General features: G+C 42.2%; 1 protein-coding gene and 1 pseudogene across 2 annotated transcripts in view; both read left to right on the top strand.

Moving 5' to 3' along the window:
* Positions 1–14,894, top strand: part of NR6A1 (nuclear receptor subfamily 6 group A member 1) — a 230,614-nt gene that overhangs the window by 207,861 nt on the left and 7,859 nt on the right. The window contains exons 4-7 of one of the 2 annotated variants that reach the window (XM_075560484.1): positions 1,351–1,406; positions 4,414–4,568; positions 6,620–6,844; positions 7,994–8,248. In XM_075560484.1, coding sequence (XP_075416599.1) covers positions 1,351–1,406; positions 4,414–4,568; positions 6,620–6,844; positions 7,994–8,248 — 691 coding nt within the window. Of the gene's footprint in view, positions 1–1,350; positions 1,407–4,413; positions 4,569–6,616; positions 6,845–7,993; positions 8,249–14,894 lie in introns of both variants that reach the window. The other variant, XM_075560483.1, reaches the window with a different exon arrangement.
* On the top strand, positions 1,890–3,429 carry LOC142460189 (KRR1 small subunit processome component homolog; annotated as a pseudogene).

The following is a 14,894-nucleotide window of genomic DNA, read 5'->3' as shown; positions in this document are numbered from 1 at the left end:
GTTCACTTTAAAGACATTATCATTTTGGGAAATATTATAAATTATCCCCATGGAGTATGTAGTGATTCTATTGATAGTATCATTAATTTACCAAATGGTATAGAATTTAAAATGTTGAGAAAAGTAAAGTATCCAAGTATAGGCAAGGTCTTCAGACTAAAATGCATGGATTGTTGAGCTGTACAGTTTTAAAAGTTAAGTGATTGGACGCTATTTATGAAAACAATGAGGGTTGGTAGGGCAAAACTTTCATTAACTCCTATTCACAAGGCAGAACTATGCCTGCTAAAATAAGACATTGTAAACAAAAATAGGAAAATAGCAAATATAGTCTTAAGTTGTCATTTATTGAACACCCTCAAAGCAAGAGATTAGAACTAAAATTCAATGACTTCCAAATTCAATACCTTAGGATAGTAGTTGTCTGCTACAGAGATGCTTATGGTAAACTCTCATTTGCTTAGTAGACTTTCCAAATTGGATCCTTCTGGTGACAGATATTTTATACCCTGAAAGCACAATGTTGTCTATAACACTGGTGACAGATATTTTATACCCTGAAAGCACAATGTTGTCTATAACACTTGGCCTAGGTCACCACAGGCTGGATAGAAACTGCCTCAAAAGTGCCTGAATAGGGAAATATTGCTGCATGCATTCTCCTATGAGGGATCTGTATAAAAGTAATGTTGGTCGTGGACGTGGTCAGCCACCCCAGTAAAGTCGGAGGGGATGCTTTTGTGGTGAATAAACCTGTAACCAGAAAAGAAAAGAAGAAAAAAAGTAATGTTACGCATTTTCCTCAATGAGAAGTTGCGCCCCCCCCCCCCTCGTTTACCCACCAGCAGAAATAAAATCACCTCAGAGACAAACATGTCCTTGCCATGCCACCTCTGGACTTGTATGTCCATTAAGATTCACTGAGCACCCTTGTGGGAATGTCTGTTGATTTGGGAGAACCATCGTACTGTGCTGTATGGCAAGAACAGTTTGGTCTTCTCCCACTTTCCCCAAAATGAGAAACTGATCCCAGCAGAAGTGAGGTTGCCTCTCATGAAGTGTTTTTTCAGGTGTACAAATGAGGTGATATATGGATCATAAGCATTAGGCAGACATACCTTGCTTGGGAGCTGGGTTAGAAGATTACATGACCTGGAGCAGATGCCTGCCTCTGTCTTGGTATTTATTCTAATAGTAGCGGTCCCTAAATGTTTGTCCTTTTGTGATTGACTAACTTTGCTCAGCATAATTGTTGCCAGGCCTATGGATGTCATGAGCTGCTTTGTTAATTTCCTTTTTGTAACTCAACTCCTATTGACCTGCTTCTGGCTGTGTTATGTTTCCTTCCAGCAATCAGAGAAGATGGCATGCCTGGAGGCCGAAACAAGAGCATTGGGCCAGTCCAGGTAAGTTGTAGACCTCACTCTGTTTGGTCCATCCTAGAAGTGTGGGGCTTCCGAATCATTGTGTGAAACAGACTATTCTCAACCAATCATGGAACTCATAGACCAATCACACTCCTATTTCCCATCTAACACCTGTATGAGGGTTAGCCTCTAGTTCTAAATGCTCTGTATTTTTATCAGAGCAGCAGAGGGTTCCCTCACCAGCTACTGGAGCTAAGATGTTTGTACATTAGAGTCAAAGAAACTTTGAGGGAAGTATCCTCCTGTGCTTTCCATAGGAACAAGAGGAAAAAAAACTCATCTGGACGTTCTTAACAAATAATCCCATTCTGTGTGCTGTGTTAGCAAGTTAGACTTCTACTCTGGGTTAGAAGGTTGATAGATGTTTTCGTTTACTCCTTATATGGTTTAATAGCTAGAGCACTAGATTCAGAGTCTGAATACTTGGAAACTTTGGCATTTTCCTTGAATTCTTGCTCAGAAATGGCCACACAGTATGATCTTGGGGAAGTCAGTTCCTTCTGAGCTGCATTTTCTTTTCTTTAATAAACTCAGGAATGTTTCTCTTTACTAAGAAAATTCAAGTGAAAAATATCTGGTTGGTGCTTATTAAGTGACATTTGTTCGTTCACGCAGCATATATTTAATGAATATGTACTCTTTTGGTTCATACTTGACCCTAGAATTTACAGAGGATGTATTTAAGATAGATCATAATAAATGCTATAAAAATAATGATGATCGAGTTGTGTAAGATGGCTTCTTTGCTGAACGGGATTGCTACAGCAGCTGGGAAAAGCTAGTTTCATCACCAAAAGGCAAAGCCAGAAAACGGAGCCTGTAAACGCAACCTTGGACCTGATTGATGGCAGCATGACTGTTAGTACAACAAAGAAGACTTTTAACCTTATGTCATCATTAGAGCCAGAGACCTAAAAAAGCTTTTAGCAAGAAGTGTTTTGTTTGAGCGGGCAGTCAGAATTCTTCAGGATGATGTTGCATCTGACACCATTAAAACAGGTTCTTTAGCGGGCAGGGAAGGAGGGGAAAATGAGCTGATACCAAGGGCTCAAAAAGAAAGAAAATGTTTTGAAAATGATGATGGCAACAAATGTACAAGTGTGCTCGACACATGGATGGATGTATGGATTACGATGAGTTGTACAAGCCCCCAATAAAATGATTTTTTAAAAAAAGAATGATGGCAACAGATGTACAAATACACTTAATAGAATTGAGGTATGGATTGTTATAAGAGCTTTAAGAGCTCCTGATAAAATAATCTTTTAATTAAAAAGAAAAAGTTCTTTTTTTTTTTTTTTAAATAGGTTCTTTAGTACAAAATAAAGATTTGTAAAAAGAAGACAGCGGCTTATTACCTCCAAAGGATCAACATTGAAGGCAATGGAACTTTTACATTATGGTTCAGAGAAACACAGTTTCAGCCATTGGACCATTCAGAGGTTTAAAGGAGGTTCAAAAAGTAGTCCTAGATACTCTGAAGAATGTTCATCCAATATACAACATTAAAACTTTAATGATTAAGCGAGAGTTGGCAAAAGATTCTGAATTAAGATCACAGAGTTGGGAAAGATTTTTGTCACAGTTCAAACATAAAAATGTGAATAAGCGCAAGGAACCAAAGAAAAAAACTGTTGAGTATACACCATTCCCACCACCACAACCAGAAAGTCAGATTGACGAAGACTTGGCTAGTGGTGAATACTTTTTGAAGGCAAGTCAGAAGAAATGACAGAAGATGGACGCTATAAAGACTAAACAAGCAGAAGCTCTCAGTAAGAGATAAGAGAAAATAAACAACGCTTTTATTCTACCCAAGAAACCTAAGGAAGCTTCTACAGAAACTGAAATTGATGTGGCTGCTATCAAGGAAAAGGTTAAGAAATAAGAAACTGGGAGCACTGACAGCTGAGGAACTTAAAGTTAAAAGAAAAAGTAACATCCAAATGAAAGCCCTTGGACTAGAATTTATTACGCTATCTCCTTTTGTAAAGGATGTTGAGGTGTGCTGGGCTTCAGTTGCCTTCTCTATAAGAAGAAATGCTTTGATCATTTTTTTCCTTGAGCTGCTTTAGTTTCCTGAAGAGTTCTCTGTAAGTAAAGTATTTAATGTGTTTTTTCCTGCTACAAACCAGTATATGTGTCATAGGATGTTGGATCTAAACACAAGTTTAGAAGCTATTCTTTAGGTTTCATACAGAATTTTTTTAAAGATCTATTGTTTAGACACTAATTATCAATAAAATCCGATGACTGGTACCACTGGTTAGAATTTAAATGTAAAAATAAATAAAATAATGATTGTCTGCATTTCTCTAATTATGTGCTAGGAGCTGGGCGGGGAAAGCATTTGCGAGGTGTTTACTAATTTAATCCTTGCAACTATCTTATGAGGTAGATCCTATTACTCCCTTTGGTTATACAATCAAAGGAACTTAGGTTCAAATAGTTAAATGACTTGCCCAGGTTTTTATAGCTAAAATGTAATAGAACCTGTACTTGAACAAAAATTGTCTGGCTCCAGAATTCATACTGTTTACTGACTATTCTGTCATGCCTTTCTCAAAGCACATCGAATTATTAGTAGATAGAAGGATCTAAAGTTGTCAGGTCGGTGATAGAGGAGAGGGTCTCACAAAAGAAGGGACATTTTAATCGGCTTCTAAAGGGAACGGAGTTTGTCATCGAGGAGTAGTGTTTCAGGACTAGACACACGGACAAAGAAAGATGTTGAAGAGCACAAGACTATGGTTTGAGAGTAGAGTAGATGGGCAAGATGAAGGCAGTGGTAGATCATGGTTCTAGGTGGCAAGCAACCAGTCTGTCCTAAGATTAATGAGAGGCCCTCCATGTGAGGGTAGATGTGAAGAAATCTGAGTTTCTTTCTAGAGACTCTTGGGAATCCTTGGGAAATGTTATTAAACTCTCAGTCCTGAGGAAGAGAAATCGAGCACCCAGTCTAACATGTATTGATTCCTTGTTAAAGATATCAGAGGAAGAAATCGAAAGGATCATGTCTGGACAGGAATTTGAAGAAGAGGCCAATCATTGGAGCAACCATGGTGACAGTGACCACAGTTCCCCTGGGAACCGGGCTTCAGAGAGCAACCAGCCTTCACCAGGCTCCACGCTCTCCTCCAGGTGAGCTTCCAGGAAAGGCTACGATTACCAAGGGGTTGCCCCAGGAGTGAGGGAACAACCTGGTCTGAGCATGTCCTCCAGGCTACCTCAGCCATAGTACTCTTGCTCCCTTGGGCTCTTGGGAAAGGTGTCAGGATGATGCAAACCAGAATTTCTGAACCAGTTTTATGCTAAGAACCTTGAGACTGTCCACAGTCTCTCCTGCAAACTGTTAGAGCGCTATAGCTGTTACTATGCCCACACGTTCTTCACTTGGCAGGACAGCATTCTAAATGTAGCGCTTATCTCGCTATTACTTTTTCACTGAAATAAGAAAAATCACATAACCAATATTGAATTAAGGATTGCACAATTCTTCTCAATGTTTAAATCATTGGGTTGTATGATATGTGAATTACATGTCAATAAAACTGTTAAAAATAGATATTTTGAAAATAGAAAGCTGTAACGAAAGTTGGATTTTTCACTTTAAATTTTTTAAAATAAGAAAAGTCCATCAAATTTGTTGCTACCAGGCAATACCAACTTAGAGACACTTAGCTCAAGCACGAAGTCTGAAGTTGTTATGGGTGAAAGAGCTTGATGTGTTTTCTTTGAGTAGTTGGTTTATAGGGGAGGTCTCCTTTCCCCAGAAACCTTCCTTATAGGACAAGGATGGACAGACTTTCTGTCAAGGGTTAGGTACTAAATCTGTAAGGCTTTGCAGCCACACAGTGTGTGACTGTTCATCCTTGCCATTCTAGTGTGAAAGCAACACAGGAGAGAATATGTTAGTGAGTCAATGGGCTGTGCTCCAGTTGAACTCTATGTAAGAGGCCATGGTTTGGAATTTGGCCTGTGGGCCATAGTTTGCTAACTCTTTTTATAGGAGATACATCTAAGTAAAAGGTAAGCGGTCTTTTTCAGTCACAAAGTGGCTAGATTTCTCCAAGGAATGAGAGGAACTAAGATGCTCTCTTCATATTTCACAATAGCTTTTATTCATCCCATTGTTCTTTAATTTGTACCCTCTTTTGAATGCTTAGGTCAGTGGTTCTCAACCTTCCTAATGCCACGGCCCTTTAATCCTTTAATATAGTTCCTCGCAGTGAGAGTGGCGATATCGGGAGGGTGGGGTGGAAAGGGGGAACCGATTACAAGGATCTACATATAAACTCCTCCCTGGGGGATGGACAACAGAAAAGTGGGTGAAGGGAGATGTCGGACAGTGTAAGATAATGACAAAATAATAATTTATAAATTATCAAGGATTCATGAGGGAGGGGGTAGGGGGGAGGGAGGGGAAAAAGTGAGCTGATGCCAGGGGCTTAAGTGGAGAGCAAATGTTTTGAGAATGATGAGGGCAATGAATGGTCAAATGTGCTTTGCACAACTGATGTATGTATGGATTGTGATAAGAGCTGTAAGAGCCTCCAATAAAATGATTTAAAAAGTGAAAAAATAAATACAGTTCCTCGTGTTGTGGTGACTTCCCAACCATAAAATTATTTTCATTGCTACTTCATCACTGTAATTTTGCTAGTTATGAACCAGGCGACCCCTGTGATAAGGTCGTTCAACCCCCCAAAGGGGTCGTGACCCACAGGTTGAGAACTGCTGGTTAGGGGATTCTTATCACAGGCCTCACTCCCTTGCTAAGAATTGGATTTGTTTTGTGGCTTGGTGAGGAATTTAACTTTACCAGGTAAAGTTAAACCTTGGTTATTAGTAAAACCGCACACTCACCTTTGTCATCATAATCTTTCAGTACTTTTGAAAATTCTCTAGGCATGGTACCTGGCCACAGAATTTATTTAACCAGTATTTATTCGGCCCTTCCTCTGCCAGGCACCAAGTATGGTAAACCACACAACACACATCCACACAAAATCCCTTTCTTACAGTTTGGAATTTAATGGGGAAGACATGCATTTTTCCATTAATTATACCCCTTGCCTAGAACACACAGACCTCCTGTTCACAAAACCCCGGAGCCATTTTCTGGCTTGTTTCTTTGAGTAGCCATTAGACCTGCTATGACTCTGTTTGACATGAGACTTTTTCTCCAGTAGGTCTGTGGAGCTAAATGGATTTATGGCATTCAGGGAGCAGTACATGGGAATGTCTGTGCCCCCACACTATCAATACATACCGCACCTTTTCAACTATTCTGGCCACTCGCCACTTCTGCCCCCACAAGCTCGCAGCCTGGATCCCCAGTCATACAGTCTGATTCACCAGCTGGTGTCAGCGGAGGACCTGGAGCCCTTGGGTACACCTATGTTGATTGAAGATGGGTGAGTGAGCCCCACTTTGTTTGCCTCCTTGTGACTTCCACATATTCCCTTATACCCACGCTCATCTGTAGCCCTGGCTGCTAAACCTTAAGCAGGCTTTGGAATGAGTAAGGGGAACTGTGCCTATGTTTGAAGTCAGTGGTCCCTCTTTTTTTTTTTTTTCTTGTGCATCTTGTCATACAGAGCTGGGGCTATTGAATCAGAATGGAAGAGTCATTGTTCCTTCATGGCTCTAGCTAAGCCAGGCCCTGGGATGAGTGTAAAGCTCTTCTATCCCAGAGGTGGAGTTGTATTTCCCTGGATACGTCAAGTCTAAGCTTTTTAAAAAGACTCAAGTTCCTAGCTGGCTGTTGTGGCTCTGTATCATCCCCAACCAACACACCCATGGATAGCCCATGTGTCTGCTCTGGGTATAGGCCTGAGTGGATAGCAGGAGGATTTTCATTGCTCAAAGGGTCTACCTCAGATAAGTTCACCTTCAGGCCTACTCCTTACCCCTTGGGCTGTTTGAATGTTATCAAGCGTAGGGTTTGGAGAGAAGAATAATGCCAGGGGACTTTGAGAGGACAAAACCTGGAACCCTTGAGTTACTGGCCTCAGGGGCCTGCTTTAGTCCAGAGATAGAAAATGCCCTACTCCTTCCCACCCAGCCATAGCACCAGAGCAACTCTGACTCCTGAACTCTTGCCACCAGGGGGTGCCATGACAGCAGGAAAAGCCTCAGCTATATTCGTTCTCTTCAGTTATCTGGCCCAGTAGCTCTATTTTGTGCCAGTTCTTGTACTGAGTGGGCATATGATCCACCCCTTTCAAGTTTTCATTGCCAACACTAGGACAGAAATGACTAGGAACTTACACTAAGATGTGGAATATTAAAGGACACCAACATTTAAAAGTCATATTCCCCAATAATTTTACAAATTTCTAAGCCTCCTTATCCCTCAGCAGTTCTTTCTGCCCAAGCCTGCCCCTCCCACCCTGAGGAGCAACTGCTGCCTTCAGCCCTGCCTCAAGCTTGCGTTAACTGGAGCTTCAGATCCATGGCCACGGGCCACACCCTTTGTGTCTTCAAGAGTACGTTCTCCGTATGCTTCTAGCTTGGCCCTCCACCCAATGGAAGTGGCTTTTCTCTATTCCTCCTACCCCTAGATATGCTGTGACACAAGCAGAACTGTTTGCCCTGCTCTGCCGCCTGGCCGATGAGCTGCTCTTTAGGCAGATCGCCTGGATCAAGAAACTGCCTTTCTTCTGCGAGCTCTCAATCAAGGATTACACGTGCCTCCTGAGCTCCACGTGGCAGGAATTAATCCTGCTGTCCTCCCTCACCGTTTATAGCAAGCAGATCTTTGGAGAGCTGGCTGATGTCACCGCTAAGTATTCGCCCTCTGATGAAGAACTACACAGGTGAGGCTGCAGGCTGGGGATGAAATCGTGGGCATCCAGACTTAGCATCCTTGTAAGCCAGTTTCATGGCATTCCAAAGGATAGACCCAAAAGCCATGCAGACTTGGCTTTGAATCCTTCTTCTGCCACTGATTAGCTCTGTGATCATGGCCAAGTCTCTGATCCTCAACTTCTGAATTAATAAAATGGAAATGATAGCAATATCTCTACAACCAGGTTGTTATGGGGGATAAATGATAATTTTATAGTAAAAATTAAAAATTTCTTTTTATCACAGCTGTATCACTGAGATAAAAAAGAACAAAATTCTAAATAGTGTCTAAAATGTACAGGCAATCAAATCTTCAGTCTTCTTGCTACCCCTTGACCTGTCCAAATACCCTTTTACTCACTTTCAAAGCATAGGACACAGTTCCTGACCCCAAAATGAGGACAGATTACCTTTCTCTAAGCCGTAGTTTATGATCCAAGAGTCTTAGATAACCTGGTGTTTATAGTGGACCAAGCACTGGGGTTTATACTATTGCTTCATTTCATGGTCATAGCTTCCAATGTTATATGTGATATTTTGCCTATTGTGTAGAAGAGGAAACAAGTTCTAGCAGACCTGCCTTTAGAGGTTTGGGATTTAAACCCATTATCTTAGATTTGAGTGCTGAAATAAATCGCAATCCACAGTACTCAAATTAGCCAGGTTCTGGGATACCAAAAGAGGGAACATGGAGTGTGTAAAGCATTGTGCTGCCTCTGGGTCTTCAGAGCCTCAGGCTGGAAAGGGGGCTGCAAAGTACTTAACTGACTTCTCTCTGGCTGGTGCCGGTGATGTTGGTGATACTGAGTCCCAGTCTCTTTGCCCCATCTTCCTCAGTCCTATATATATCTCTGTATCCTTATCCCCACTCCCAGCACAATAATCTATACATAAACCAAAAAAACTCAGTGCCATAGAGTGGCTTCTGACTTAGAGTAATCCTATAGGACTGTTTCTGAGACTAAATCTTGACGGAAGGAGAAAGTCGCTGCTTTCTGCCACAGAGTGACTGGTGGTTTCAAATTACTGACCTGATGGCTAGCATCCCCTGTGTAAGCACTATGCCACCAGGGCTCAATTCATAGTAGGCCTGCAATTTAATTTATAGGGCTGAATGAAAGAATAAGTTAGCAGAACTTAAATCTTTTAAGGGCCTCCAATCCCAAGTGGAAGTTGAGAAAACCATATTCGTTTAAACGAGATTGAGCACCCGCGTGCACCAGCCACTGTTTCAGGCCTAAGGGATGCAACAGTGAAGAAAACACACACAATTCAGTCTTTGCCAAACGCAGGGTTTAGTGGCATTGATTAATAAAAAATCATTTACAAACTTGGGTTCTCACCACACCCTAGCTGCCTATAGATTGTTTCCTCAATGGTAAGGTATTAAGTGCAAAGGACTAGAGACCAGGCTAGTCTCCCCAGAGTTGTCTGGAACGGAGTCTCATCCGAGCTGACCAGGTTCAAGTCCTTCTAATCTCGTCTTCAAGATCAGGTCTTCTTCCTTTCTGTGACTCCATGGACTATTCAAGCCTCCTTTTCACTCACTCACTTTGGAGCACAAGGAACCAAAGAAAAAAACTGAGAACTTATGGCATGTTGAGACTTTTCTGGCTTATAAATTTATGCCTATGAAAAATCTTATAAAGCTTAAATCACATTTAATAGACTGTTTAGTGAATAGTATGCATGGGACCCCAGGGTACCAAGAGGGAAGAAAGCACAAGTGCCCCGTTGATGAAAGCCAGCCCCCACACTTCTCTCCACATGCGTGGGCGCATCGCTCTCTGGCACCCAAACATGGCATGAAGACAACAAGGCAAAGCTCAAGGCTCCTTTGTGCAGCTGAGGCATAAGGAGTCTAAGGACTTACATTCTTCCCTGGCTTTCTAATATTTCCTTATTAATGAGACTTAATGGCTCGAGGGTGATCCATAAATGCAGGGTTTTGAACCCAACTGACACCTTAGTCCTATAAACAGAGCTATTTGACTTTTCAGAATGACCTGACCCCTTGTTCAGAGCCTCTTAATTTATTGTTTCCATAAAGTCCCTATCTTTTGCTCTGTAAGTCTGAGCCAGCAGGGTGTTTCAAAAGCACTGAACCTATTCTAATAGTGTCAGGTTTTACAGAACTGGCCCAAAGAGCCCAATCTCCCTACTTACTTTATTTATTTATTTTTAAACTTTTTTTAGGGACTCACAACTCTTATCACAATTCATACATATACATACATCAATTGTATAAAGCACATCTGTACATTCTTTACCCTAATCATTTTCAAAGTATTTGCTCTCCACTTAAGCCCTCTGCATCAGGTCCTCTTTTTTTTTCCCCTCCCTCCACGCTCCCCCTCCCTCATGAGCCCTTGATAATTTTAGATTATTATTTTGTCATATCTTGCCCTATCCGGCGTCTCCCTTCACCCCCTTCTCTGTTGTCCGTCCCCCAGGGAGGAGGTCACATGTAGATCCTTATAATCGGTTCCTCCTTTCCAACCCACTCACCCTCTACCCTCCCAGTATCGCCCCTCACACCCCTGGTCCTGGAGGTATCATGTGCCCTGGATTCCCTGTGCCTCCAGCTCCTATCTGCACCAGTGTACAACCTCTGCTCTATCCAGTCTTGCAAGGCAGAATTCGGATCATGGTAGTTGGGGTGGGGGGGGGGCATTTAGGAACTGGAAGAAAGCTGTATTCTTCATCGGTGCTACGTCCCACCCTGACTGACTCATCTCCTCTAGATCCCTCTGTGAGGGGATCTCCAGTGGCCGACAAATGGGCTTTGGGTCTCCACTCTGCACTTCCCCCTTCATTCACTATGGTATTTTTTTTTTATGATGATGATGATGATGATGCTGCCTTATACCTGATCCCTTTGGCACCTCGTGATTGCACAGGCTGGTGTGCTTCTTCCATGTGGGCTTTGTTGCTTCTGAGCTAGATGGCCGCTTGTTCACCTCTCCCTACTTACTTTAAATCCACCAATTGTCTATCCTAGAGTGATAGGTTTGTCCGTGTGCTCTCCAGGCAGGCAGGGGTCAGAGGAAATACAGGGCTTTCTATGACTTTGTACTTCATAAGGCATCCCATCCCATTTGGCCAGTTCCTTGAGACTCTGAGACCAAAGAAACTGCATTCTTGACAGAGTTTGTATTTCCTGGAGAGACTTCTTGCTAAGGAGGTTCTAGGGCCGCACTGTCCAGTATAGTGCCACTAGCCTCATGTGACTTCTTAAAATAAATTAAAACGGAAAATTCCTTAACTCATTTGCACAAATACTATGTGTGACTGCTGGCTACTGTATTGGAACAGGTATAGAACATTTCCATGATTACCAAAAGTACAATTAAACAGCAGGTGTTGCTGCCGACTAGGTTCTAAGGCTAAAGAATGGGTTTGTCTCAGGACCAACAAAAAGAGTACAGATACCAGGAGGGTTAGGGGAGGCTGGGGTGAGAAAAGGGGAAATGGATCACAAGGATCAACCTAGAACACCCTCCCAGGGGAGCGAACAATGGAGAAGTAGGTGAGGAGCAACGGAGGACTATATAAAATAATAATAATCTACAACTTATAGATAGGAAAAATAATCTATAACTTATCAAGGGCTTATAAGGGACGGCAAGTGGGGCAGGGAGGGGAAAGAAATGGGGGGCTGATATCAGGGGCTCAAGTGGGAAGAGAATGCTTTGAAAATGATGATGGCAGCATATGTGCAAATGTGCTTGGTACATTGGAGGAATGTATGGATTGTGATAAGATGTGTAAGAACCCCCAATAAAAGTATTTTAAAAAGAATGGGTTTGTCATTAAGACTCACTCTACTATGGGATCCTTCAACAATAAAATAGGGATTAAACATCTGTGAATTAGGTATTATTCCATGTCCACTTACTAAGCATCTGTTGTTTTTGTGAGGGGAAGGATGCTGGGGTCACAGATGGTGCAAGCATAGTTTCTGACCCTGAAACTCCTTCTGGATGTAGGGGTTTGTGAGGCAATTATGTAGCAGCAGATACTACAGAAATAGGATGCAGAGTGATAACAGTGGAGATGGAGGAGTGTATAAGGTATTGTACACACATAAAATCGGGAGTGATTGCCTATATTTGCAGACTCAAGGAAAGTTTACTAGAGGAACAGACATTTGAATTACATTTTGAAGGGGATTTTTTTCTAGGTAGGTTGTAAAGAACAAAAGGAAGGCAGGAGAAGAATACAAAGTTCAAGAAGTTAGGGATCTTGAGTGGCTTGTGTGGACAGGAATCAGGAGCAATCGTGGGTTTAGGGTATACTGAGAAAATTTTTGAGTGACAGAAAAATGAGGGGAGAGATGGCTAGAGAAAAAAAGAATAGGGGCAGACAAGACAGGTCACAAAAGTGTCCAAATGTCAGTCTAAAGAGTTTGGGTTTTATTTTATAAAATTGTATCGAGTCATAGGCAGTTATTAAACAGGAATTGCCTAGTCAGGTTGCATTGATGTTCAGGACAGATGGGCATGAGAAGGCTAGAGCAGGGTGGATGGGTGTCGGCTATTCCATATCCTCGAAACTCACTGTCATTAAGTCAACTCCAACTCCTACGTCCACTCCCATTCCTGGAGATCTAGAATAAAAGGTTTCCGAGATTGTACATTTTTACAGGAGCAGAAATCCTATTGCTTCCGAGTAGCACCTGGTGAGTTCAAACTGCTGAGCATGCGGTTAGCAGCTCAAAGCCTAAGCCACCAGGGCGCCTTTTGTTCTGTAATCCACATCCGGGGTCAGCACACTGCGGCTCACAAACCATATGTGGCTTTTTAGTATACATGTAAAGAAAAATAGAAAAATCTTAAAGTTCAGATAATAGTGATTTCTTCATTTCTTTGTCAAAATATATTTTTATGGCCCTCAAATATTTTTTAAGTATGGTGAGGTACAAGATTGGCTTATATGCCTCGAAAGTTTGCCAACCCCTGGCCAAGATCCTGGCTCAAAGAAAACTGGGCCTGAACAAGGCAACAGTGATTCTGTGAATAGAGAGGGCACCACAAAGCTAAGCGATGTCAAAGAGGTAAAGTCAGTGGAACATTGGTGAGTGGAAAGTTAGGGACAACTCCTGTTTTTTTTTACCTATACAGTAAGGGACCCCAATTTTCTTACAGTAATGGAGTCTGGGGAGGACAGGATAAGGAGGGAAATGAGCCACTCCAATTTTGGTTTGGGGCTTGAGTTTGAAGTGCAGTTGGAGACTGCCAATAGAGCATATGAAATGGGAGCACAAGAACCTCTGGGATCGGGTTCATCACCACTATAAAGCAGCCCCAACTTTGCTGGGTTGTGTAGTCTATAATTGGCCATAGCTCTTCCCTAGCTTGCCTGCTCCTCTGTTACTCCCACTCCCCTAAAATGCCTTTACTTCTTCACAGCTCTTGAGTGTGAGTAAGTTTCTGCTGTCATGAAAAGACTTTTTCCCAGATGATACATGACCACCTCCTGTCCTCTTCTCAAATATTGGATCAAATTTATGGTGCCCATTTCCCTTAATCAGTCTGTTATCAGACAGCGAGCCTGGTGAATTTGATTTAAAGCAGATTGTAGCACCAGCCAGTGACCGCTCCTGGCCCTAATCAAGACTTCTTCACTCTCAGGAGAAGATGCTGATGCTAGACGGCTTTAATGGACACTTCCACTTCCTGAGCACTAGCTCCGTTTCTGCCAGACTGTCTATAAGCCTCAGCAAACCACACCGTGATTTGTTTTGCCAAAATAATAGAAAAGGTACTGCTGATGCTGTTGGTAGTAATAATAGCTAGCCGTTTTGAATATTAATTATGCCAAAGTCCACATTAGATATATATTATTTGTTTAATCCTCACCACCCTATTGCCGCTAATATTCTCCTTGTTCTACATATGAGGAAAATGAGGTTCAGAGAATTAGAAATTCAAGACTACAAAGCTAGAAAAAACTGGAGTTAAGGTTTTTCACCGGAGTCTTGTGCACTAAAGCCCAGGCTCTTTGCCATCACTCTCTCTATTAATTGCTGTCAAGTCAATTCCGGCTGATGCTGACCCCATGTGTGTTAGAGTAGAACTGTGCCCCATAATTTCAATTACTGATTTTTCAAAACTAGATCACCGAACCTTTCTCCTAAGGTACCCTCGGGTGAACTGAAACCTCCAACCTTTTGGTTAACAACCCAGCACACCAACCAGGTGCACTAACCACCCAGGGATTCCACTATACTAGAGCCTTCTCCAGTAGTTTGGCTTTCTAAATTGGCCCTGAAACTGAAGTCTGACTTGGAGTCTGTAAGATGGGTGCTGAGAGGGCAGTTCCTCTCTGGTTGCAACTGATGACTACTCCAGCAAGTGGTGCATTTAGATGAATGAGAACGGAGTTCTTAGTGCCCTTAATGGGACATAACTTACTGAGTGTCAACTTCAAATTTGAACTGAATGGTCCACTGGTTTGGGGATCCTGACCGGAATGTTTTCCTTGTCCTAGCATGTTTGTGTAATGAGATTCTAGAAGAAGAATGGGTGTGTTTGTCCAGCGTTCTGGCTTGTGTACTGATAATTTGTAGACAGGGAATACAGGGGCGTCAGAGCTGTGGAGTGGGCACATGTG

The sequence above is a fragment of the Tenrec ecaudatus genome, chromosome 10, assembly GCF_050624435.1.
Source record: "Tenrec ecaudatus isolate mTenEca1 chromosome 10, mTenEca1.hap1, whole genome shotgun sequence".
Taxonomy (NCBI): domain Eukaryota; kingdom Metazoa; phylum Chordata; class Mammalia; order Afrosoricida; family Tenrecidae; genus Tenrec; species Tenrec ecaudatus.
The sequence above is the reverse complement of the archived record's forward strand: the minus strand, read 5'-3'. Positions and strand labels throughout refer to the sequence as shown.